The sequence below is a fragment of the Cololabis saira genome, chromosome 8 (genome assembly GCF_033807715.1).
Source record: "Cololabis saira isolate AMF1-May2022 chromosome 8, fColSai1.1, whole genome shotgun sequence".
NCBI classification, from domain to species: domain Eukaryota; kingdom Metazoa; phylum Chordata; class Actinopteri; order Beloniformes; family Belonidae; genus Cololabis; species Cololabis saira.
Genome location: NC_084594.1, coordinates 45,108,644 through 45,136,422, shown reverse-complemented (window position 1 = coordinate 45,136,422; position 27,779 = coordinate 45,108,644). Strand labels below are relative to the sequence as shown.

At 42.1% G+C, this 27,779-nt stretch overlaps 1 protein-coding gene across 2 annotated transcripts; it reads right to left on the bottom strand.

Annotated features, from left to right (window-relative positions):
- Positions 1 to 1,437: 1,437 nt before the first annotated feature.
- rae1 (ribonucleic acid export 1) lies at positions 1,438 to 14,887 on the bottom strand. Of its 2 annotated transcripts, XM_061728112.1 has the most exons (13): positions 14,753 to 14,887; positions 13,264 to 13,435; positions 10,106 to 10,210; positions 8,818 to 8,910; positions 8,640 to 8,726; positions 8,469 to 8,555; positions 5,772 to 5,843; positions 5,067 to 5,174; positions 4,692 to 4,798; positions 4,511 to 4,586; positions 2,950 to 3,144; positions 2,777 to 2,862; positions 1,438 to 1,798 (listed from the first exon to the last, which is right to left on the bottom strand). In XM_061728112.1, coding segments are annotated over exons 2-13 (1,107 nt in total). In that variant the 5' UTR covers positions 13,354 to 13,435; positions 14,753 to 14,887; the 3' UTR covers positions 1,438 to 1,797. The 2 variants fall into 2 exon arrangements, with proteins under 2 accessions (XP_061584096.1, XP_061584095.1); XM_061728111.1 differs by lacking the exon at positions 1,438 to 1,798 and having other exon boundaries at positions 2,773 to 2,862.
- Positions 14,888 to 27,779: the final 12,892 nt, after the last annotated feature.

Genomic DNA, 27,779 nt, shown 5'->3' with positions numbered 1-27,779 from the left:
GAGGGTCCCCCCCTGATGAGCCTGGTCCTGCTCAAGGTTTCTTCCCTCCTAAAGGGGAGTTTTTACCTGCCATTGTTTATGTAATAACTGCTCGGGGGTCATGTTCTGGGTATGGGTCTCTGGAAAGCGTCTAGAGACAACTCTGTTGTATTAGACGCTATATAAATAAAATTGAATTGAATTGAATTGAATTGAAAGCAGGATAGTCGCAAGCGCAAAATAAAATTTGACGAGTTGGAGTTAGAGATATTAGTGGAAGAGGCAAATAAACACATTCATGAACTACAGCAAAGAAATTTAAACATTACCAAAAGAAACGCAATATGGGAAAAAATCTGCAATAGAATAAATGCAGTTGGTAAGACAAAAAGAACGGCAGATGAGGTTAAAAGAAGGTGGCAAGATATAAGGCGAAGAACTAAAGAAAAAGTGGCCTTTAATAAAACGTGTGCAACCATTTCTAAAATAGCATGCAGCAGAACAAAGACTCTCTCTGCATATTCTTTGATTTTGGATGTCTCCTCCTTGCCACAATAACGGCAGCAGCAGATTAGCACCTTCCTTTCGAACGTATTAAATACAGACTCAATCACAATACGCGCAACTACTTTCAGGCTTGGTAAATCTCATTGCGCGTGGTAAATGGAGCAATTTGCATCTTCCCCTCCCAGTATTTAGTGATTTCTGCCGGGTACGCCCCATATTGATTATTCATCAGGGCAAAAGTACTAAATGAATAGCGTGTGCTATTTTGCTCATTTGAGAGGCGCAGTCGTCTTTGCATCTGTTAGTAGATCAGCTTGCACATTGGTTTGCGGGTGCTGTCAAGTTTGCACACGTTTTAACACACGCAAACCTTTAGTAAATCAGGCCCCAAGTAGCTCACGGTCAAAGGTGCTATACTTTTGCTCACTGCTGCGTAACTGCCTGCTGAAAAAAGCGAGAGGCTGCCAGGCAGTCACAAATTACACAAAAACGTAATCAACAGGAGTTTATCGTTTTTACTGCGAGATGACAAATTCTTACCGTGGGGAATTTTTTTTACGGTTTATCGTGAACGGTAAAATATCACCCATTCCTACTGGACACCCCCACCAGGACTGGTGGAGTCTCACCTGCCCCACCTGCCCGCATGAACGATGCTGAGCAAACTGCTCCACCTTGTGGTCAACTTTGATACTTTCATCAACTCAGACAAACTGCAGAGGTCAGTGAAGCAGATGTTGGTTCAAAGTTTACATTTATGTTGGACCGGTCAGAGACTGACATGGAGATGGACAGCTGTTTGTAGGTGATGTTATTGCATGCACAGTACAGAGTACACAGTACAGAGTACAGAGTACAGAGTACAGTGGGACACCCCCCCCCCCCCCCCCGGGGAGACGGCTATACAGCAGACTCTTCTCAGGTGGAATAAACATGTTCACAGCTAGGAACTTTTAAATGATATCCCTTGTCTTTAATGGAATTATACCTTGGAGAACAGAAACAGAAAGACAGCAAACCTTTGGAAAGGTGTATAAAAAAAGATGAAAAACAACAAAGAGAGCTAGAAATGTGAGAATCTTCCAAACACGATGGCAGATCAAGGCCGTCCCGTCTGCGTTGACCCGTCAGATCAAGCGTCATGCAGCTGTGGTGAGCAGCGGTGGGGTGGGCCCCGGCGTTGGGCCCTGTAGGGTAACGCGGCGCCGCGGCGTTGGTCCAGGGGTCGGGGGTCTGTCTGGAGCTCACACACACAAACATACTGAAGCAGCAGGACTCCCGCCGTTCCCCCGCCAGGCCACTCCCGGAGAATCTGGAGACAGGAGGAAGCAGTCAGTACCAACCTCACAAGCTTTGATTCTGGGTTTAGTTCTGGAAGGGGAGGAATCACCAGTCAACCCGCAAAGAGCAGCTTTTAACTTTGATTCACTGATTACAGTTCCAAATCTAACTTCCTTCATTCAATAAATAGCTTCAAAGTTATACAGGACTGTCTCAGAAAATTAGAATATTGTGATTTTCTGTAATGCAATTACAAAAACAAAAATGTCATACATTCTGGATTCATTACAAATCAACTGAAATATTGCAAGCCTTTTATTATTTTAATATTGCCGGCTCGGGAGCTGATTTATGGTTCTGCGTTAAATCGACGCAGAGCCTACGGCGTAGGGTACGGCGTACGGTGCGCGTCGCCGCGTAACCTACGCCGTAGGCTCTTCGTTGGTGTAACGCGGAACCATAAATCAGCCTTTATTCTGGCGAGATCTTCGCAACAACGGGTAAGCGAGTGATTATGTACATTCACTGAGTGAATATTATGAAAGTAAAATATATATTTCTCGCTAGAAATGTAATCAAAACGCATTTTTATGCAGAAACTAACTCAAAATATTGATTTTATTCACTAAAAAATAAGTAATGCCCGCCATGTTTTTTTTTTTTTTTTATTCAGTCCGCAAATGACGACGAAAAGCATTCTGGGAAATTTTTCTGGCCCTAGGTCAGCAAGTGGCCCTCGATCCGTAGGGACAGATTCATAGCCACTACACTAGTTTTCTCCACTACTCCTAGCTGAAAAGAGGAATTGGGACACCACTACCCTCATGGGAAAGCGCAAAATTTAGGGGTAGGACTGAAAAGTAGGACTAGGGGGGGATTGGGACTGGGCCTTCATCCTCCATTGTAAAGTCAAAGTTATCTTTTACGCATCACTCATGAGCCTTCAACACGTCACTCTAGTGTCTGCGGCCGCTCCCACACAGACGGACGCCGGCTGCCCTGCTCTCACCATTTCTTGTTCCGGGGCTTGAGCTCCTCGGCTGCGTTCCTCAGGAAGATGTAGTTCTTCTTCTGGGGGTTGTAGTACTCGTGGCCCTGAGGGGACGCAGGGGTCAGAATCAAACAGAGAAGAACCAGAGCGGTGAAACGTTCGGGAGGAGTGTGTGAGTTTACGCCTCGTACCTTGGACCAGTCGTAACTGGATGCGTATGCAAAGATGTTCCCGTTCTGGTTGAAGCAGCAGGCGGTGATGGGCTGGTCCAGCTGCTCCGACGTCTTCAGCTTGGTGCGCGCGTCCTTGTCCCAGAAACTGAAGCGGCCGTCTGAGCCCACGGTAGCCAGCGTGCCGTGGACGGGGTGGAAGGAGATGGCGTTAACCTGGAGACGAGAACCCAACGGTGGGAGATGGAACACCAGACGGACCACAGCAGTAAACACATGTGGAATATAAACACAGGTAAGTGGAGGTGGATGGATGGATCTTAGGAAGGATTAACTAACTACCCAGGTCCAATTACACCAGTAAAACCACATTATTCCTGAACTCAGGAACAAAGAATACAGTAATCCCTCGCTACAACGCGGTTCACCTTTCACGTCTCGCTGCTTCACCGATTTGCATTGTGCATCGTGTTCTGCGTTCTGATTGGCTAAACAGTCTCCCGCTTCTTCACTTCCTGGCTGTGTCCGAAATTCCATACTTCCACCCTAATGAGTATGCAAGATTTTTTAGTGCATCCAAAACATTAGTACGTACTCAATAGTATGTACTATCCATACTCATTCTGGAGAAATTTATTAGTGTGGATTGATGGACACTAGCCGACCAGAAACTTCCCACAATGCAATGCAGCGGTGTTTGGTTGCTAAGTGATACGTATATGTCATAAGTATAATATTAAGTATAATACTATTATTATATAATATTAATATTAGAATAGTCGTATATAATAATATTATATAATGTCATCTTGTTTCGGCAAGGATAAACAGGAAATAGCGGAGCGGATCGCTGCTACCGCTGCTGTTACCGCTGCTGTTACCATGGTAACAGCTGCTACTGCTGCTGTGACATGTCACTTCCCAACGACAGGGAGTGACGTGTGCGCTCTTAATAGTACGTCCAAATTAATGCACACTACTGATATTTACTCAAAAGTGTGCCGAACTTAAGTATACTTTTTAGTATATACTTTTTAGTATGGCATTTCGGACGCACCGCCTGTATGTGTAATAACGTTGGTTGCTTAGCAACAAGCTGAGAACGGCCAATGAGCTTCAGCAGCAGCTCAAGAACGGGACCCTTTGATGAATCGTTCATTACAGTCTCAGATATAATCCATGGTGGCATGTCGGTTTATAAGAATCCATAACTATTTTCTTCTCTGGAAAAAACACACCTGCACCACGGTTTTAGGAGAAAAAGCCGCTACAGAGCGAGTCAGGATGCAGCAGCATCAGAAGAGCAGGGAAATACACGCCAGTCACTATTTGTCCTACTGTACTTATTGTATTTCTTTCATAATCATTTTTCATTTTCTCCCATTCAAATCCAATTAATCTGGTCGCGTGGGGCTGGTCTCTGCAATTTGAAGCCTTGTATAATTGTAAAAAAAAAAAAAAAAAAAAAAAGGTTGCTACTTCGCGGATTTCACCTATCACTGGTTCTTTTTGGAACGTAACCCCGGGAAAACCAGGGATTACTGTACACGTTTCCTTGATTGTGCCTGGCTGAGCAACTCACGGCGTAGATGTCCTGGGGAGTGGTGGTGTTGGTCCCGTTGGACCGGTGGCACTTGAAGGTGAAGTTATCTTTGGCTCTGTGGACGATAAGGAAACATTTGAGCGCATCATTTATGCTGCAGGCCCAGACAGATCCAGGATGAGTTCATGTGTCTGAGCAGCAGAACGCCGTCTGCACTCACGGATTGGGAGGATTGATGTAGTGGATGGCCACTCGGCCCTCAATGCTTCCCAGCGCAAAACCTGTGGGTTTGTTCTGCTTGTCCTTGAATATGGCAACACAGCGATGCTGCAACAGAAGAATAGGACCAGAATTACGCAGTGTATTTGGCATTTTTTGCGGCTCCAGACATATTATTTTTGTGTGTTTTTGGTCCAATATGGCTCTTTCAACATTTTGGGTTGCCGACCCCTGTTCTAGAATAAACAGGATTAAATAGTTCATGTTTACTTTTAAAAAGTAAAACAAGATGTGGGACAAGAAAAGATGCAACGTAACTTGTGAAACATGGGAGAAGACAAAGAAAAGGTGTAAATGGTTGCTGATAGAAACGTGCCTGATGCTTGAGAGGGGAGTCTATCCTGCGGAACTCTGACGGCTGGTTCTCCAGCTGGTACACGATGAGGCCTCTCTCAGCGGTGGCCACCACGGCCATGGGGTACACCTGCAGAGACGGGGGGGGGGGGGACAGGTTAGTTATTAGGCCTGTGTTGAAAAAAATCGATTTTCCGATTCTAAATCGATTCTCATATTAATTCCTAAAAATCGATTTGTGTCTAAAGATCGATTTTTTTTTTTTTTTTTCTTTAATTACATTTTCGCCCTGTGAACTTTAATTCCAGTAGTCGGACACACAGTTTGTCATGACACTTCTGAAAAATGCCAGGTGCTTCATGGCAATGTGTGCGTGGTGACAGAATAAATTAGATAAGCTAAAATGATTTGTTTACTGCGTATACTTTTTTTGCACTTTAAGGCCTGTTTGAATTATTTATTCCTTAGTTATTTCACAATAATTATTGTGAAATTATTATTTCACTAGTTATTTTACAGTCATATAATTCAGGCAACAGCTAAAAAAACATTTAAAATAACACTAAGCCAAATCAATATCGAATCAGATCGAATCAAATCGTGATAATCGATTCTGAATCTTAAGAATCGGAATCGAATCAATTCTTGACATTTGAATGGATCCCCAGCCCTATTAGTTATCCCAACAGTATTACTGAAAACCCTCTCAGAGTTCATTCATACTTACAACGTCTGCGCAGTAGCACCGCTCCGGCATCTGCAGCGACATCATGGGGTTGGGCGAACGGGTGTCCCAGAACTTCAGAAAAAACAGATAACCGTTTAGGCTTTCCAGTAAAACATTATTTGACAACATTGGACAGGTAAAGGGACTCAGATTACATCCAAATGTCCATCTAAAACTGCCACGGCGGGAAGCAGAATTCTATCTCTGTCAACCAAAAGGATTCATTGGGAAACCTCCCTAGGTTAATGCTCTAATAGAAACTAGGGATGCAACGGTTCTCGGTATAAAACCCAACCGTTCGGATCGCTCTGCACGATTCAATACGCCCTTGTGTGCTGCGGATTTTCTGTTTTGCATTAATGCTTTACAACCCACTGTGAGTGCGTTTCCATGCATCAATAACCCTTTTAAAACCTGAATATTGGCAATAACCCGAATTTGCACGGCCATGTAAACACCAATAACCTTTGAATAACCAGAATTTGCTCATATTCGGGTTTATAACAACCCCAATATGAGCCCTGGGTTACTCCTTTTAAAACCTGAATATTGGGTCATGTAAACGCCAAACGGAATATCCCCATCAAACGGAACAGGAACTTGTTTTCTGCACATGCTCTGTTCACAAGGAATCCTGGTCTTTTGAGTCCAGGAAGTTCTTATAAACACGGAGAAACACAAGACCAGGAGGAGACTAATCACTTCATAAATGTAATGAAGGATATGAACATTTCTGCATTTGTAGACGGTAGAAAGTACCGGGATAGAAGATTTACAAGAAGGAGAGAGAAAAGTTGTGTGAAGCAGCATTTGTTTTGAATTTGGATACAGGAAGAAGAAGTGGAAATTACGGGAATTGCATCATGACGTTCTCCGTGCGTCACTGGTTTGATCCAGATATCCTGAATGATTAATTACCATGGAAACGGAATATTCCCAATGTTTCAGTAACCGGAATATTAGCAATAACCCAAATTTTGACTGCATGTAAACGTAGTCACTGTATGTTTGCGTGTGCCTGTCAGCTGCTGCAGAGAAGCCCAGTCACTGTTGTAGCTCCACCCACTCCCCCTCACACACAACAGACACGGAAAACAACGGAGTCATGGCGAGCACTAGCGGGGGGGGTTGAGAGACAAAAGTTTGAAGAAGCACCGGCTTCATTCAAATCTCCGGTGTGGCATCATTTCGGTTTCGCTGTTGATACAACAACGATGGAGTGAAAACAGTTAACAGAACTTGTACTGTCTGTAAACGTTGCTTGAAACACGTCCCATACGTGAAAAGGAAACACGAGCAATATGAGCATCATCACCCTGATGTAACGCTTTCTGCACGCAGGACAGTCGAGCGACTCGATAAGGTAACACCACAACGGTCTATGGAGATGCTTTCCACAGACCGATAGTTCCACTTCAGATAAACACTAGAAATAACCCGTGCAGTGGGAGGTTCATTACTAAAGATTTGCAGCCCTTTTCGGTGGTGGGAGATCTGGGCTTTCATCACCTAATGATCACTCCACCCACGTGATGTTGTGCCTCCGCACACATTTCAACAACGTTATCATATTTATACATATTCTATACTACTGTACAGTGTATACAGGTAGTCAAGGAATAAAAGGCAGTTTAACATTTAAAAGTGTTGTGTTCAGTGACTGTTTTACATTTGAAATAGTTTCTTAAAGATATGTTATACTATTGTATTTAGTATAGTGTGTACTGTACTAACTGTACTGAGTTGTCAAGATTAAGAGGCTGTTGACTTAAAGGAGCATGAGGCTCCTTTTAAGAAATGAGACTCTCTAGCGCCACCGTTCGCCACGACGGCCGTTGGGGGTACTGCAGCCAACAGCGAAGCCGGCACGGGAGAACGGGGAGAACGTGCATTCAGCGTCATTTTTTTTTTTTTCGTGTAGGGGGGAAGGAGGGGGAGCAGAGGCCGAAGCCAGGAAGCAGGACCAGCAGAGCCTGCCCTGGTAAGACACCCACGTTCCCCCACCGGCCATCCAGTAGACGGGGACCGGCCCTCCGAGCCGGGCCAGGCCCCCACCGTACCTCCACGGGCGCCCCCGGCGCCCCCAGACGGAGGGGGAAACGGTCCAACATCCCCCCATTCATACTGACAACATAAGACATAGACACCTGGGAATGGTGCCACCCCGCCGCCACGTCCGCCCGTAAACCCCCCGGCCAGGGGAGGCCCGATCCCCAGACCCAGCCCCACCCCCCCCCGGGGCCACCCCGGCGGACACCCCAAGGGTCACGGAGTCCTTGCATGCAGCGTCATTTGACGTCACATCCGCAGGACAGCGCGGGAAATTCCGGTCACAATTGCAGCGCATTTTGCAGCACACAGCCTGTTCAAGGCAACGGAGAGATACCCTAGAGGACTCATTCTTTTTGGTTTGGAACGCTTCATCTGACATTATTACTAGAAGAATTAAAACATATACGCATTTTTTTCATAAATCCTGCGTCAATCCTGCCTCATGCTCCTTTAAAAGAATTAATGGTAATTTACATTTTGAAAAGTGACAAGTAAAATAAACAGATAATTTGGAAAAAAAAAGCTCTCTTTATGCACATAACACAAACTGAAACTGAAGCAAAACCGTGGGCTACCTGAACCGTTGCAGCCCTAATAGAAACCATAAATGTAAGTATTTCAAAGCATTTAAGGAGAGTGTCGTACCTTCAGTGTTTTATCCCAACTGCCCGTCATGATACAGCTGTAGTTTGGGGCTTTTATCCAGTGAATTGCTTTGATTGGGCCATCATGCTGTGCAGAGACAATTCAAGGTTTGAGAAACTTGTCTTTCAGTCACAGTGACACAGCTGACCTGGTAGAAGGAAACTTTCCAACCTGTGCAATCTGCATTGCTTGGTTGCTGTTAAGATCCCACATCTTGGCCGTCTTGTCACATGAAGCAGTGAAGACTTTACTCCCGTCCTGGTGGACAAGCAGAACACATCAGAAGCTTTTCTACAATCCAACATAAGTCAATGTAACAGTTAGCATGGCTTTGACGGGTGAAACCCACATCACTCCAGCAGACGTCCAACACGGGACCGGTGTGCATCTGCTGGGCTTTGGGGACGGTCTGTCCGTTGTCCTGCACCTCCCAACACCGGACCTGGAATCACACGGTACAGAGTTACAAGTTATTCTAAAGAGACATACGAGGATGCTACAACAACTTCCACAAGAAACAGTGTAACACGCAGATAAAAACCAAGTAAGAACCTGCTTATATCAATACTAGGGGTGTAACGATACACTAAGCTCACAATACGATATTCTAGCAGTATTTTTTTAACAACCTTGAATGAGGAACATATGACTGGAAAAAATGGTCTTTTATTTGAAAGACACAAAATACAAAACAATGCTGTACGTTTGCCCTATTGTTACAGTTTGTAATGCTTTATAACTGTTTAAGTTTTAAAGAGAAAGCCAGGCCAACCATTTTCCACAAACTGAACTAAAAGTCAATGTCAGGTATGCATTATGATCTTCAGTTTCATACAAGTACAAATATATAGCCACAAACTGAAGTTTCTCTCATGTATGATTTGACTTTTTTCTTTTCCAGAAATTTAACAACTAAAATTAAATAAATAAATACATACAATTTTACATCATAAAAAGATTGATTCATGCTCACCTTATAAGTGTAAGAGGAGATTTATTTTTGTTAAGAAGGTTATTTTGGTAATTCAGGGTTGATTATTTTATAAATCTATTCTTTATATTCTGATGTAAATCAGGGACTATAATTACACTAGTCAGTTTATCTGTAGTGATTAGTCTGTTTTAGATTGGGCGGAGTGATACAGCACTAGCTGCTGTGTTGATGTTCTAAAATCCTACACTGTTGAGGGACATTAAAGTACACTGGAACTCAGCAGAAGTTTCCCCGTGTTTATCCTACTCACCACCCCAAAAAGGTTTAATTTAATAAGGTAAGGCTTAACTCTACACCAGCCTTACATAAGTAAAAGTTCAGAGCTCAAAACCCTGCAAGAGTCCCGTGATCGGGACCAAAGCGGTACTAGTTTCTTCTGAGCGGAGGAAGATTTTGGTCCGCGGGTCGAGGCGCGGTCGGCACCAATACACTGCGCGTTACTAGTCAACACAATATAGGCTATTAATATTAATAATCCAATATCCGATACAGTTTGTCATCTCCACGACACGTATCGTGACGTTTTTGTTTTGTGAAATTTTGTGGCACGATATATTGTTACACCCCTAATCAATACAATACCAACCACATATTTCAATCAAATGGCTCTGAGGTGAACAACCAAACTAAATAAGGAACTCACATCATTAGCCCAGGAGCCTGCGATGAGGAAGTTCCCCGGCATGGTGGGAGGGCTGAAGGCCATGCAGCTAATGCTGTCGTCTGGGGGGGACGTCACCTCCACATCCTGCAGGAGGGGGGGGCACACAGGTGAGCACCACAGGTACATTTGTCATCCTCTATGATTAGTCAGGTAATACAGTCCTTGGTTTTCTGTCATCTGCAATTCTGCTCCGTTATATGGTCTGCAGCAGCAAAGACAGAAATACATAAATTGCAACTGGTTCAAAAGAGAGCGGCTAGACTGGCACTTCACTGCTCAACACGTACAAATACAGCTGATCTGCTCCCGACTTTCCTGGTTCACAGTTGAAGTTAAACTAAGCTACCACATCCTGATGCTTTTTCGAAAAACATCATATTCAATGAGACACTTGAATATTTCTTCAAACAATTACTAAATCAGGCATCAGAACAGCTTTTCCTAAAAAAAGAGGAAAATTCTCGACACGGACGAGTGAGGGCGCAACGCGCCCGAACCCTCTTTGAAAAATAGACTCAAAATGGTGCATTCTGGTGGTCTCAAAGCTCCTTTGAGACCACCAGACCCTGGTCTCTCGTTTTTATGAAAAGGCACATTTTTTATCCTTTTGCTTGGTTTGAATATTTTAGTGTTTTTATCTACTGATGTTTTAACTTATCTTGATTCTTATCTTGGAGCCGTCCTTTTTGTTCTTTGTTCTTTTAGCCAAAGCACTGTTGTTACTTTATATTATCCTGTGTTGTTGAGTGTATGGTTTTAGATTGTATTGTATGAGGAGGCACTCACTGAACCAAATTTACCCAAGGGTACTATAAATAAATCTATCTATCTATCTAGAAGGTGCGTTGAACAGAGTAATATGACTATTGATACAAAATAGCAGAATGAATAATACAGTGTTCCATTTCGATTGCAAAGTGGATGACAGCACAAATAAAGTTGAGGCAAAGATCTTGAATGACCAAGTCTGTCTCCCATACTCGAGCTGGTTGAGTTTGCTTTTTATCGAATAAAAATGTAAACGGTTGAACAACAATGGCACCTCATCCATGACAAGATTCCCTGACAGTCATGTCAAGTGTCAGGGAACACTGAGGCCGCGTTCAGACTGCAGGCAAATCTGATTCATATCTGATTCCTTCTCATATCCGATTTTCAGGGCTGACTGTCCACACTGTTTTTAGCAAGTGTCCATATCGGATCTGGCTCTGTTCAGACTGGGCCACATCATTGACTGATCTGACGGGTTGCCGTAGCAACGACGTCGGAGCGGAGGCGTCACCCAGCGCGTGTACTGTGTGAAGTCATAAATGCGACATCAAAAACAATAACAATATGGAGCCAGCTCACATGGTGTCCCATACCTGTAAAGCTGGGCATACACTGTGCAATATTTTAAATCGTTTGAGACTGCCCCATCTCACTCTAATCCTCCCGTCGGACCTCTGTTACTGGAACTCCAGGCTGGTTTTGGGGCAGGGGTGGGCTGTGCCCACCCAAACGTGCATCCTGCCCACCCGATCAAAGGTTCCTTTATTTTTTTTATAATATTATATATATAAAAAAATCCCAAAATATCTGTACCGTTTCTGATTGGGTCGGCACGGCGCATCATTTTTAGACATAACAATGAACGCATACCGCAAAAGTTGTGTCTCGGTGGAGGGACCCGACGTCCCAGCAAAATGAGAAACAGAGAAAAGTGTTCAGAACAAAACCACCAGCAAACTAACAAACCAACCAACAAAGCTCAAAGTTAACAAAACGAACCAGCAATGAACAACTGGCAGCCCCGCTCCATAACCTCTCCTCCTGATGAGCTGACGGGCTGCAGGTTCAGGCTCACAGCGCGACTGAAGGCTGATTTATGGTTCCGCGTTGCACCAACGCAGAGCCTACGGCGTAGGGTACGCGGGGACCCGCACCGTACGTGGAAATGCGAGTCCGTTGTTTGCTGAGACCAAAATCCGCGGAATTCCGCGGATCCGCGGAAGATTCTGATGCCTGCTAAATACTAGAGACAGACATAACCATTACACCAGAAATGCAGCTCTGGATACCTGATACCTCCAACTCCCAGAACTAATCTACTCAAACCCTCAGTTATCTGTTGTTCAATAATGTCCTGGAACTATTTACCTCCTCATATCTCGCTCACAAAACAAATTAACTTTAAAAAAACGACTTATGGCTCACTTAATGCTGTCGACCATATGACTGGGAATTTATTATTGATATGGAAGTTAGTAGAATCATTATAATGATAGCAGTGACTGAAAATATATTACTAATGTATGGTATTATTAGTGCTATTATAGTGTATTAGTATAATTATAGTGTTATTAATATATTATATTATGCATATATAACTGATGTGTGTGTACATGTATTATTGTTGTTTTTATTGTAAGTGTAGTTATGCTAAGAATGTATGACTGTATGTATTTATGTCTTAGATGTTATTAGTGATGCACCGATTGTTCGGTAACCGAAATGGTTCGGCCGAAAATGGCAAAAAAAAACACTTTCAGTGTTCGGTGGAATAAGTGGGAAAAAACCGAACAATTAATAACGGCGTTGTAATATAAGGAAATAGACTGGCCGCTCCCGTACCGGTTGCACCACAAACATAAATCGTTGGCCAACCAAAAAGTAACCACATAAGAATTTTACCAACATTCACCAGGAGGTGGAACCAAAACAACATAATGCTGGGAAATTAAAAAATGTTCAGTTTTTTATGTTCAATAAATATTTTCTACCTTGTAATTTTGTAAAAGATGTTTTTCTTTGAAAAGCATGCCTAAATCAAATGTATCTGATTTATGCAATGGTGAAAAAATTGGCAAAATAAATGAAAAAGTGTGAAGAACCATGTTCAGTATTGTTCGGTATTCGGCCAAGTGTTTATTATTATTTTCGGTTTCGGTTTCAGCCACAAATTTTCATTTCGGTGCATCACTAGATGTTATCATTTATGTAATATTTTATCTACTTCATGGACCCCAGGAACATTAGTGGTCGCCAAGGCGGCAGCTAATGGGGATCCATCCAATAAACAATAAACAATACACAGGTGTGTGCAGGCAGACACACAGGTGAGCACCACAGGTGTGCCGGCCAGCCGGTGGCGTTACCTTCATGGGGTTGTGGCTGTCCGTGGTCGTGCTCCCGAACACGCCCGTACCGCCCGTCCCAAAGCCGGAGCTGGTCCCGAACAGACTCATGCCGCCCCCGGGGGTCCTGGGGTCCTGCAGCCTGGGGGAGGGAGGAGCTCGTGGCAGAAGATCCCGGCGCTGCTGGACACACCTACCGTGGAGTAAACACGGAAACAACCCACGTCATTCACTCGAGATAACCCCCAAACACACAACTAATCACCCTGCCTTAACCACACTGGAGCTGAGAACTTACAACTGCAATCAAAGACAAATGACCAGTGATAAATATTAATAGAATCTGTTTATCTAAAGGGTTCATATACATTTTTTAAGGTCAAATTCAAGCACTTTCAAGGGTCATTTTCAAAAATCTTCAAGCACCTTATCGCTGGGGTAAAATATCTACAGGAATATACAGGACTGTCTCAGAAAAATAGAATATTGTGATAAAGTCCTTTATTTTCTGTAATGTCAAAATGTCATACATTCTGGATTCATTACAAATCAACTGAAATATTGCAAGCCTTTTATTATTTTAATATAGCTGATCATGGCTTACAGCTTAAGAAAACTCAAATATCCTATCTCAAAAAATTTGAATATTCTGGGAATCTTAATCTTAAACTGTAAGCCATAATCAGCAATATTAAAATAATAAAAGGTTTGCAATATTTCAGTTGATTTGTAATGAATCCAGAATGTATGACATTTTTTTTTTTTTTTTTTTTTTTTTTTTTTTTTTTTTTTTTTTTTTTTAAATTGCATTACAGAAAATAAAGAACTTTATCACAATATTCTAATTTTCTGAGACAGTCCTGTATATACTCATTATTTTTTCCGCTTTTATCACAATTATGTACAATGTATCGTGCTGTAAACATCTAGTTATGTTTCATTTTACTGATTTTATTTCTCCTTGTAATAACTAAACTATACAGTCTGATCCCAATTTTGTGAAAGACACAGAGTTATAATTTCAAGCACTTTCACGCCCTTAAACTAAAAGCAAGCACTTTCCAAGCCTTGAAAACACAACATTGAAATTCAAGCACTTTCCAGGATTTCCAGCCCCGTAAGTTTAACACAGCTGTGGAGTTAAGGCTGATTTATGGTTCCGTGTTACACCGACGCAGGCCTCCGGCGTAAGGTGTGCGTCGCCGCGTACCCTACGCCTACGCGGAACCATAAATCAGCCTTTAGCCACGATGCTCCATCAGTTACCGCCGATACACCGTTTGTTATATTATAAGACTTATAAACAGCAATAAACATGCTGCTTGCTTGTGATGGAACTTGATACGGATATATACACATTTAAAGCGTGTAATCATAATTTCTGTGGGAGAATAACCCAGATGAGGATGTTTATGTGAGCTAATGCAGCGTAGCACCTGTTCTAGAAGGTTCACCCCCACATGAGAGCGTTTTTCCCGGATAAGAGACCCCCCAACCCCGGGCTACGTACCCCGACCTGCCTCTGCTGGGGCTGGAGGTTCACGCTGGAAAAATCACCAAACCGGGATGTTTCTCAGAAAAGTGTGCACTAGAGCAGGCTAGCGCCGCGACGGAGCAGGACTTCACACATGTTGTTGGCCGGGTTGAGCCGCGACAGCGCCGCCTGCCGGCCGGGAGGAGTCACACCGGCGCTGCGGCAGCGCCGCCTGTCGGCCGGAGGGCCCCGCGCAGGGGGCCACTTATGGAGGTAGATTTGTTTCTTTTTCCACAAGCAATGATTCTCCAACTGAAAGGCATGATGACTTATTCTGTGGTTAGTCCACAAATGCCTTATTTAGTTATCGATGGTTGTATTTTTTTAGATAAAAAATGCAATAATAAATTATTGAGAACTAATTTTACTTTGGTGTGTTTCTCTTCAACTTTGAAGAGGAAACTACGGAGCCCCTCTGGTGACATTTGAAAAAAATAAAATAATGCGTGGCCACGCATTAATAACTCGTGGCCACGAGATAATCAATGTGTGGCCACGAGATATTAACTCGTGGTCGTGGCCACGAGTTATTAATGCGTGGCCACGAGTTATTAATGCGTGGACACGCATTATTTTATTTTTTTTCAAAATAATGCATGGCCACAAGTTAATATCTCGTGGCCACGAGTTAATATCTCGTGGCCACGACCACGAGTTAATATCTCGTGGCCACGAGTTAATATCTCGTGGCCACGCATTAATTATCTCGTGGCCACGAGTTATTAATGCGTGGCCACGCATTATTTTATTTTTTTCAAATGTCACCAGAGGGGCTCCGTAGGAAACATATGTTTCAACATTATACTATTAGTTTTTTAATTAGAACGAGTTACCTCTCCTTTCCACTTCCACCTAAGGCTAAAGAAGTTCATTTTAAAATAATGAATGAGGTTTATCCATGTAATGATTTTTTTACATAAAAGGTTTCATTTAGATTTGAATAATTGTACTTTTTGTAACACAGACATCGAAACCTTAGAGCATCTTTTTTTCTCTTGTAGCTTAACCAAGATCTTTTGGGAGGCTTTCCAATACTGGATAACCTAGAATGATCAAACCATTCCCATTCTTACATTTGAAAGCATTAAAGTTGGTTTACAAGTGGAGGACAAAAAAATAGACTTTGGAATTAATAATTTAATTATATTTGCTACATTTTTTATTCATAAATGTCGCTTTTTGAAAATGAATCTAAACAAAATAATTCAGGACAAAAAATATTTTAAATCTTGCATGGATCAAAAAGCCTAGCATCTTTGTACCCTAATTCCTGACTGATCACTTGCGTTTATTTTTTTATTTATTTACTTATTAATTTATTTTTTTGTTTGTTTGTTTATTCCTTTTCTTTCTTTTTCGCTGTGTATCTTCTTTGTTTTGTTTTACTCATTGATCACTCAGTGTTCTTTGATGAAAATGTTCTTTTGGAATGTATAATGTGCCTTGTTTTTTTGTAAAATCAATGAGAAAAAAAAAAAGATTTGTTTCTTTTTTTATTATTTTCTCATTGATTTTGATTTTACAAGCATTTGATTAGTTAGGAGCCACAGAAACTTTTCATCAAACCAATTCTAAGTCTAATGTCGGTTTTCTTTTCAAGCTGATGTGCATCATTCTCACACTGTTGGCATCATTTAACGACCTTTTGGAAAACAAGTTGCTTGAGTTTTTAGATGAGATATTTCTATCCTCTGTTTTTTTGCCCATGAACCCCTGCAGCTGTTGAATCTTGCATATTCAGAAGCATTTACAGGTATACACCCGCAGCGCCATCTTGTGTCTATTATTGGAGTTTCCTTTTAACGTGACAGCTGACAGATAAGTTGAAAATAGGAAAGCATGTTGTGTCTGGAGTCTGGGGAACATTTTTAGGGCCAATCCCAATGTTCACCCTACTTTCTACCACTAGCCCTCACCCACTATCACTTCACCCTAAAAATGAAGCCCCAAGGGGTAGGGCCCTTGTAATGTTCCCTAGGGATTGGGACACCACTTGCTACGTCACTGCATGGTTTACGTTCAGATACGTAAGCGACTGCGTAGTTACGTTTGCACAAACGTCACACCATATCAGGAAGCTGAGAGCTAAAAGCTGTTTTAATTTCAGCTGTAGCGCTGTTAATTTATTACGTTGTAATATTTTTTCAGGCGTAAAAGTAACCGTTAAGATCCCCAACCTGGGCTCAGTTTATCCAAATAACGCCTGTTAAGAAATTTGATCCGATGTTTTCGGGATGAGAAGAGCCGCCGGCGATTTATGGTTCCGCGTTAAATCGCTGTGTAACGCGGAACCATAAATCAGCCTTTATTCTGGCGAGATCTGAAAAAACTTCGCAACAACAATTAAGCGAAGTGAATATTGAGTGAATATTATGAAAGTAAAATATATATTTCTTGTTAGAAATGAAATCAAAACGCAGTTTTATGCAGAAACTAACTCAAAATATTGATTTTATTCAGTAAAAATGAGAAAATGTCCACCAGGTTTTTTTGTTTGATTCAGTCTGCAAATGATGACGTAAAGCATTCTGGGAAATTTTTCTGGCCCTCGGTCAGCTAGTCAGTATCTGAAATCCCTCGCTGTGAAGGGCTAGATTGATGCCCCCTAGCCCTCGTTATGTCCACTAGCCCTAGATGAAAAGAGGAAAACACAGGCCAGAACGCAGCTCCCGAGGCTCCGGCCTGCAAACATGCACAAAAGAGAAAAAGGGGGGCCGACACAAGAAACTACAGGAACGATGGACAAAAACGATAGCTATGAGATATTTATAATAAAAAATAATAAAAAATAAAAATGGTAATGGAGAAGAGAGGCAGGGAAAAGGAGAGGAGAAGATCCAATTAAGACCATGGAAGCTACAACAGATTAACAAACTTGCAGAAAAATCTTTCAATTAATATTGATCTAAGTCAGCAACTGCCCCTACTGGCCACACAGAGAAGCAACAGGTCAAAGGTCAAAGGTCACAGTTGCAGCAGTGTTGTTTCCATCATCCTACTGTCAGCCTGGCAGGTTTTTACCATCTATGGTTTTTAATCTGAAATGGAGCAAATTCAGCTACAAGAGCGGCCTGGGGTTGATTTACACTTAATATTTAAAGTGATATAGTACTAAGTACTCTTAGAGAAAGAGAAATGTTCTCTTTTGTCCATGTTGCAGCATCCTTTGCCGGACACCGGAACCTGCAGTGTGGGAGTGAGGGGGGCAGGGTAATGGCCCCTTTTGGGCGGGGGAGAAGGTTCGTCCCTCAAGACTCCTCTCCCTGGCCCTGCCCCTTTTCAACCTTTCCCCGACCCTGCACCCCAACCTGGGACTTGATGATTGGGCCGGAGCTTCGGGAGCTGCATGCTGGCCTGCGGTCCCCACCCCTGGTCATCCCGCTGCTGCTTCCACCTGCCTGCTGTCCCCACCCCCGGTCATCCCGTTGCTGCTTCCACCTGCCTGCTGTGCTCAGTGGCGTTTTTAGCTATGGGCTTCCGAGGCTGGAGCCCCGAATGTATTTCCTCTAGCCCCGAACCTAAAACACACCCCAAAAAAAAAAAAAAAAAAAAAAAAAAATTTTTTTTTTTTTTTTTTTTTTTTTTTTTAGGACTTAGGCGCTCGGGATTTATCATAGGCGGTGGGAAGATCGGCTTAGGCGGTCGCCCAAATTTTCTCTATGGAGGAAAAAAGACTATACTATACTGCACTGCACTTAGCCACAGACCTGAGGAAAAAGACTCTTGATTGACGGTCATCACCCCACACTAAGTTACCCAATCACAGCACCCCAGACAAAGACACACCCACACAATGAACCTGTTACCCCCAATCAATAACAAACACACCTGGGTTACTACTCCCTAATCAACTAGAGTGATTGCACCTGTATAATATCATGGACAAAGGCACGGCACTAGTGGAAAGGGAAAGGTAGAGAGAGAGAGACAGAAAAGAGGAATGCATTCTGAAGTAACTTTAGCTAAATAAACATAATAAAGATGGATATTAGAAGCTTTTTTAACAGAAAAAAAAACTCCCATTGTTGAGGCTGAGAAGGACAATGTGGTGGTGGAGTCTGAGAGCGACACAGCAGCTCAGCCGGATAATGAGCCTATCTTCAGGTAAGGACTACCAGCTAGCGTACCATGTAGCATTATTCTAGCTAGCTAGCTAGTCTAGCTGCCAACCAATTAGCAATGAGATTCTGAGGAAAAGAAATTCGCTCAAATGCTACACAGAAAGTTGCTAACAATGGGCAATGGAAAATAAGCTTTCTATTATGATACAATATAGCAGTAGCTAAACTAAGCCATAGCACTTGCTAGCTTTGTTAGCTAGCCAGTAGATTACAACTCACTACGTGGTATTTTGTGCATACAAAGAGGCAGCGAACATGTCCTCAGATAACAGTTGGGGGATACTGTGTGTACGACTGATTTAATGAGACAAAAATAAGACAGGAATAGTGACTGTGTGGTTACATGCAGACCATAATCCGATTATTGTAGGTTCATGGCGAACTAGTTGGCTTATTCGATATCAACATTTATGCCAATTGTTTATAAACATTTAGGGCCTGATTTACTAAAGGTTTGCGCGCGTAAAAACGTGTGCAAACTTGACATCACCCGCAAACCAATGTGCAAGCTGATGTACTAACAGTGTGCAAAGAGGACTGCGCCTCTCAAATGAGCAAAATAGCACACGCTGTTCATTTAGTACTTTTGCCCCGATGAATAATCTATATGGGGCGTACCCGCCAGAAAGCGCTAAATACTGGGAGGGGAAAATGCAAATAGGTTCATTTACCACACGCAATGAGATTTACCAAGCCTGAAAGTAATTGCGGGGATTGTGATTGCGTCTGTATTTAATATGTTCGAAAGGAAGGTGCTAATCTGCCCAGCATTACGCACCGATGGCTGCTGTTATTGTGGCAAGGAGGCGACATCGCCAAAATCAAAGAATACGCAGCGAGAGAGTCTTTATTCTGCTGCATGCTATTTTAAAAATGGTTGCACAAGTTTTATTAAAGGCCACTTTTTCTTTAGTTCTTCGACTTATATCTTGCCACCTTCTCTTATTGTGCCCCCCTCCACTCGCCCACAAGCAGGCCAAGCCTTTGTGCCAAACTTTGTATTTTATCGATTACTTATCTTATTGAACGTGAAATCATCCTTCGTAAATTACATTTAATTAAAACCCGTGCTTATTAATCACAAAACACAGGTTAAACATCATGACCAAATCCGCTCCGACCCGGTGTGTCTGTGATCAGCGCAGACAGACTGCAGCTTCGCCTGAATTATGGTTCTGCGTTAAATCGACGGCGTACCCTACGCTGTAGGCTCTGCGTTGGTGTAACGCGGGACCATACATCAGACTTAAGTCCCTTTAGGCTAATACTGTGAGAAATAACCTCTCATAATAGCGGTACTACAGTTAATAAATGTAATAAATGCTCCTACTGCCGTTTCTGCTGGCTACTGAGTCCCGTAAGTGGCGAGTGATAAGTGGCGGTACTCAGTATTCAGCCAAGTCTTTAAATTTTATTCGGCTTCAGGTTCGGCCTCCAATTTTCATTTCGGTGCATCCCTAGTTTTTTTGGTGGGAAAGGGGGATTCTGGCCATTGTAGAAGTTTAAGATATAATTATCTTCATTTCAAGATTTATTCATGCATGAAGAATTACCCATGATGATGAATGCATGTTATTATGTTATCAAAATGCATCATTCTTTGCAAAAATTCAGATTTTTTTGTGTGTATTCTTGCATTGATAAAAGATGTGATTATGGAGCTTTGAGACCACCAGAATGCACCATTTTGAGTCTATTTTTAAAAATTTTCCGGGGGGGCATGCCCCGGACCCCCCTAGACGGTTCGGGCACGTTGCGCCCTCACTCGTCAACGTCGAGAATTTTCCTCTGTTTTTAGGACAAGCCGTTCTGATGCCTGTATTTATGCGTTTTTCATCATAAAAAAGAGCAAAAAAATAATAATAATGCCGATGGTTTCAGCCCCTGATCATTTCTCATTAGCCCCTGATGTCTTTGGGTCCTAAAAACGCCCCTGGTGCTGCTGCCGTCCCTGACCCACCAGTCTGGCCCTCGGCAGGAGGGTCCCCCCTTATGATCCAGGTCCTGGTCCAGGTTTCTTCCTCCTAAAGGGGAGTTTTTCCATGCCATTGTTTGGCTTAAGGTTTTTCTCCCACTAGGGGAGTTTTTACCTGCCATTGTTTATGTAATAATTGCGCGGGGGTCATGTTCTGGGTATGGGTCTCTGGAAAGCGTCTAGAGACAACTTTTGTTGTATTAGACGCTATATAAATAAAATTGAATTGAATTAAGTGTGATACTGAGTGTCATCTACAGCAGGGGTTCTTAACCTTTCTGACCTTGGGGCCTAATTTTTTCAGTACAGAGTGGCCCGGGGCCCATTAAATATAAACACTCTATAGCAGGGGTATTCAACTAAAACTTTAAGAGGTCCATTTAGAGAAAATTTACTCAAGCGAAGGTCCAGAACATCATAATATACAGTATATATATATATATATATATATATATATATATATATATATATATATATATGTATATATATATATGTGTGTGTGTGTGTGTGTGTGTGTGTGTGTGTGTGTGTGTGTGTGTGTGTGTGTGTGTGTGTGTGTGTGTATATTCAAGTAGCCTCATAGTTGTATCAACATCTGCATCTGACTGTTATATTAAAAAAAGTACATATTTGCCAATTAACATGTTTAACTTGAATTAAACATATTTTTTTCTCTTAAAAATAAAGTAGATTTTATTTTATTTTTCAAATGCTATCTTATTTTATTTCTCTACCAGCAGTTTGAATTTCCCCTTTTCTTTGTTAATTGTCTCAACACATTTTTATACTAAATTAATATAAACACATCTTAACAATTTAACAGTTTTGCAGTTTTTCTTTCTTCCCCTCTTATAATCTTATGCCCCCACTTTCTGTCGTTCAGTGAGAGAACTGAGCTCTAACTTCTCCTGTCAGGACTTTAAATCTGGGCTGGATGGTGTCAGGTTCTCATACACATGTGAATGTGCTCATTGATGAGCCTGGAACGATATTTAGTTTTAATTATGTTCACTGTGGAGAAAGCTGCTTCACAGCTGTATCTGGACCCAAACATGGGCAGGATGTTTTAAGATGGTCAGTTTATTTTTCTGTGACTTCAGTTCAGACTTGAGTGGATATGTTTGGTGAAAAACTTTGTGTTTTGTTTCAGTGGCGTTTCACTTTCGCACTTTGAACGCCACGGTCTCTGAACGTATGAGACTGGTTTTGTCCCAGTGGGAAGACTGAACAGGATGAATTTGTCCATTCCGGGTTGCACATTTAAAAATACAGCGAGAACAAAACTTATTTTGATATTAATAAGTTGTCAGGACTCAGTGTGTCGGGTTCATCCGAGCCTGATCAGCTGCGACGGGCACAGCCCGCACCGCAGCTCTCTGGTCGCGCTGCAGCAGTTACTTTCCGATGCTTTTTCGAAAGCCCGAACAGTCCAGTCCAGCAGACACGACAGCCCACGCATCTACATCTACCATCCTTCAGCAGTAACGACGGAGCCCACCGCCCGAGCGGCAGCCTCAGCCGACCTCCCCGGCCGCGGGGACGCGTCAGGATAAATGATCACGCCGCGCTCGCTTGCTCTGGGCGCAGACCCAAGTAATCGATCCCTGATCCTGGCGGATCTAAACCTACTCTGTGCAAAATGAAGGATTTTCTCTGTAAAGACACACCATTTCTCTTACTATTACACGTACAGCTAGCTGAGTGTCTTCTTCTCCTCATTTGGTCGGGAGTTGCTATGCAGTCCCGCGGCCCTCGCGGCCCACACGTACAAAACTGATTTTTTTTTGGCGGCCCACTAGATGGCGCTCGCGGCCCAAGTGTGGGCCGCGGCCCTATGGTTAAGAATCACTGATCTACAGTGTAGGCCTACTAAAAGAAACTAAATAATCAAATAGATCATTAAAGATCATCAATAAACCATTTACTGTAAACACGTTTGTGGCAGGGTGCAGGATTGGGGCGTGGTCTGCAGGGGAGAGAGGGAGTGCGGGGGAGTGGCGCACAGGTGACGCGGCTGGAACAGCTGATGGTACACAGGTGTGTCTAATCACTCTCTGTGTATTTCAGTAGGTGTGCGGGCCCTGGAGACGGAGGAGGACGGAAGCAGACCAGAGCAGAGCGCGAGCAAAGCTCTGCTGGAAATGCTGGTGCACGTGTTGCCTCCTAAACAGTAAAAAGAACGTTAAAAATAAAGACGTTTCTGCACGATCCCGGTATCCGCTGTTCTGTCTGTGACCCCGTAGCAGCGAGACCTGTTACAACGTTATCTACTTTATTTTTGGTTTTAAATAAACTGCAACAGCAATGTGCAACAACAAAGTACTACAAAAACTAGAACTATAATTAAAATCACTCAACTTAGATAAACAGTACCTCGTCAATATGTTCTCCATATAAGAATAAATTCAAATGTTAACTCTTGGGGGCCCCCTAGTGGTCACGGGGGCCCTAAGCAGCCTACAGCATCAGTACCATATGGCCCTTTTGCACTAGTCCTTACTCGGCCCGACTCGGCTCGTCACGCCTCTACCCGTTTTGTCCCCGTGTGTTTTTCCACAGCCAGGGGAGAAGTGTGCAGGTTGGGGTGAAGCTGCTGTGACGTACTCGATTGCGCAACCGCTTTGTTCGTGTCGGCGCTGATCAGAAATCAGCTGGAGCCGCGAGCGGCTGAGAAAAAAACAGCCCGTCTACATCCCTTTTTAATTCTCTCGTCAGCCACCAGGTTTATGAACATCTGCACCTCAGAGTTGGATCACCAAACAGACGTTTTGCGCTTTATAATAAAATCGCCGCGAGCCGCGAGTCACCCTCGCGCTGACTCCCGCTTCCTGATTCAAACGTCAAACAAACGTCTGCCGGCCCCGCCCCCGACCAATCGGTGGCGAGGAGGGTGGTGACGTCAGAAATAGTCCTGGCTCAGCCCTGATTAGAACCTCTCCAGAATGGTTACAGAAATAGTATCGGCTTGGAGCGGCTCTACCCGTCTCAGCCCCTAGTGCAAAAGCGCAAGACGGGGCCGTGGCGGGTAGAACCGAGCTGAGGTGGGACTAGTGCAAAAGGGCCAATAGATATATACAAAGGCTTTATATATATATATATCTATGATCAGAACAGCCCACGCTATTGCCACTTTTCCACTAGTCTCGCCTCAGCCCAGCTTGGCTCGGCGCCGCTCCACCCGTGTGTTTTTCCACCCCCAGGGGAGAAGTGGGCAGGTTTGGGTGAAGCGGCTGTGACGTACTCGATTGCGCAGCACCTTTGTTTGTGTCGGCGCAGATGAGAAATCAGCTGGAGCCACGAGCGGCTGAGAGTAAAACAGCCCGTCTATATCCCTTTTTTAATTTTCTCGACAGCCACCAGGTTTATGAACATCTGCACCTCAGAGTTGGATCACCAAACAGGTGTTTTGCGCTTTATAATAAAATCGCCGCGAGTCGCCTCGCGCTGACTCCCGCTTCCTGATTCAAACGTTTGACGGCCCCGCCCCCCGACCAATCAGTGGCGCGGAGGGTGGTGACGTCAGAAATAGTCCCGGCTCAGCCCGCTATAGAACCTCACTGAAATTGTTACTGAAATAGTATGGGCTTGGAGCGGCTCTACCCGTCTCAGCCCCTAGTGCAAAAGGGCAAGACGGGGCCGTGGCGGGTAGAACCGAGGTGAAGCGGGACTAGTGCAAAAGGGCCATATGATGTTAATGGGTTTAAACGCGACACTTCTGACGACACGATGATGTGACAGCAGAGACCGTTTCATGTTGGTTCCAGTCTGTCTAAAATCACAAAACAGACCCCCCCCCCCCAGAGTGAGCAGGTTGGAATAGTGGGAACAAAACTTTACTGATGATGTAGAAACATACTCAGAAATAAGCAATCTGTTTATTAACTTTTTTATTTAACTTCAGTCATCCACAACACAAAAAGATTCAATTGGAGGTGAGACACAGCCAGATAACATCACATATATGTATAGGCTGACATATTGTATTTCTTGTTCTGCTTTGTGTGTAAAGACATTACTAATAATAATATTCCGATTTTTTTAAAGCATGTTCAAGAATATCATCTATAGAATGTGGTAACCTCTGTAATAATCTAATATGATGAGTGATTGTCATCTTACATCTAACCAGAGAGTAAGATTTACCAATGTTTGTGTCCAACATGGAGGGCTGGGATTTGCAGTCATGTCCTTGCTGGGGTAAACATCTGTAAGTATTCAGTGTTTTTTGTTCATGTAACTTTGATTTATAACCCAGCCATTAGATAATCTGATCAAACTGAGAAAAAAACAAAATATCGGACATTTCAGACTATATTCTGATTTCTTTGGTTTTGCTGATCGCCACTAGAAAGTGGAGTTAAGCGTTTCTTTAGTCTTGTGTGCACTGAGCTTTAACACTGCTGCTGTGGACGTGTGACCCATCGGCGTGTCCCATCATGTCCCATCATGTCCCATCATGTCCCATCATGTCCTGATCACCCAGCAATTAACACCAGCCTGCCTTCATTGTTTCACTTCCAAAGGTGTTCTCTTTTTTTCCTTGCCTTATTATTTAAAGTTAGACTAGCACCACCGAGCCCTGAGTAGAAGAGATGAGATATAACAGGGGGAAGGGCTGTCAGGTCAACACCCATCTTATTAAATATAAGATAAACAACTCTGTTCTTTTTGTGGTAATGTGGATGAAACAATATTTCACTTATTCTGGATTTTTACATATACTCATGTTCTCTGGATTGACTTTAATAATTTTATAAATGCTAAAGTTGATTCTTCCTTTAAGTTGAGCATTCAACATGTACTATTTGGTGTATCAAAAGATAAGATAAGATAAGAAATCCTTTAATAGTCCCCCAGAGGGCAAATTTCCAGATTACAGCAGCAAAGGGGATAGTGCAAAACACAAGAGGCATCTATATTACACAATAATAATAATAATAATAATAATAATAATAATAAAAAACACTATAAACAGTGTATACAATAATAATAATAAGAAGAGAAGGAGAATAAAAATAGTAATAAATAATTAAAAAAATAATTAATAAAAAAAATGATATGACAAGCCCAGACAAAGTATATTTAATCAAACTTCTCTTAATTATTGGTAAATATCATATTCACTGTACTAAATAATTGTTCTCAAAGCTTTATTACTATCGTATTCAGACAGTCTTAAACAGAGCACAAACCCCAAAGCGGTTAAAACGAGAAGCCTATGTGAAAAATATGATATTTCCTGATCTTTTGGTTTTTATTTATTTTTCCTCCTTAAACCTCAAGCCTTCTATTTTATTTTGATATATAATTTACTGTCCTTAATTTGTAACTGCATTTTATCCTGAAGTTTTGTAACTTTTATGTATATATCTGTCAATAAAAAATAAATAAAAAAAAGTAACAGGGGAAGGCTGTCAGGGTTGATGATGATTGATTTGTATTTTATTTTGGTTTTTGTGTGTCATACAAACATATGTATGGAAAAAGAATATTATGTCAATCGGTTTTCAACTATAAAATGTCACATACATAAATAAAATAATAACAAAAAAAAGTGCACTATTACAGAATGGATATTCTGCTTTCTTTCTATTGTTTAATATTCATTTATACAATTTTAAGTTAAGCAGGACAGGTTTCTGTTTAAGAAAGATACTTATTTTATTCAATTAATTTTGTTATTTTTTATTAAAGTGAACTGCTGAATAATAATTAGTTTTCCATGTGTTCATGGCATTCAAAAATATGCATCTAATTCAATTCAGGTTCGAGTCAAAAAATCGTTTCACTCACAAAAAAAGGGCTAATTTATACAATTTTGAGTTAAAAAGGACAGGTTTCTGTTTAAGAAAGATACTTATTTTATTTAGTTAATTTTGTTATTTTGTATTAAAGTGAATTGCTGGATAATAATTTGTTTTCCATGTGTTCATGGTATTCAAAAATATGCATCTAATTCTATTCAGGTTCGAGTCAAATCGAGTCAAAAAAATAGTTTCACTCACAAAGAAAGGGGCTAAAAAAATTCCCCACGCCAGGAAAGGTGAAGGCAATGGGGTTGATGATGTCCCTTATTTACTTTTCAGGGAGTTGCCAACCCTATCCACCAGTCTAATTGCAGAGAGAGTGCGCAGCATGGAATAAACGTGTTCTCTTCCCTCCAGAGGCGTTCCAGCCATAGACATATACGTATATACAGTACTGGAGTTGAGGGGGGTGAGGGGGGATGAGGGGGGATGGTATCCCCCCTGAAATAAAAACGGTAAAAATCATCCCCCCTGTAAAACTGCCATCCCTCCTTTTCATCCCTTATGTCATTTCATCAATGAATGTGGTTTTACTGCTATTTCAACATTTAGAGTCATCACCAGAAAAATAACCTATTTCACAATTTTCACCTGTTTCAAGTAAATTTTCACTTGAAATAAGTAGAAAAATCTGCCAGTGGGACAAGATTTATCTTCTCATTACAAGCAAAAAAATCTTGTTCCACTGGCAGATTTTTCTACTTATTTTAAGTGAAAATCTACTTGAAACAGGTGAAAATTGTTGTTTTTTTCCAGTGATGAGTCTTGTTTTAATGAGATTCTTTTTACTAAAAGAGACATTTTAACTAGAAATAAGACAAATATTCTTGTTAAGATTTTGAGTTTTTGCAGTGATCCATGTTACTTATCCTGTGAAGGACAGAGTCATATTGATACGTTCAGAAAAGTGTTTTTTATTGTTGTGTTTTGATGTATTTGATGTAAGCCCAGTGGATATTTAAAGCTTACAGAAGGCTGCATTTAACTGCTGCTATGTCATTCCTGCAGTATTTCTGCAGCTGTTTTGGTCACTGCTATTATTTGTAATATATTATATTATTTGTAATCAGCACAAATGATCTGTCCCCATATGATAAAAT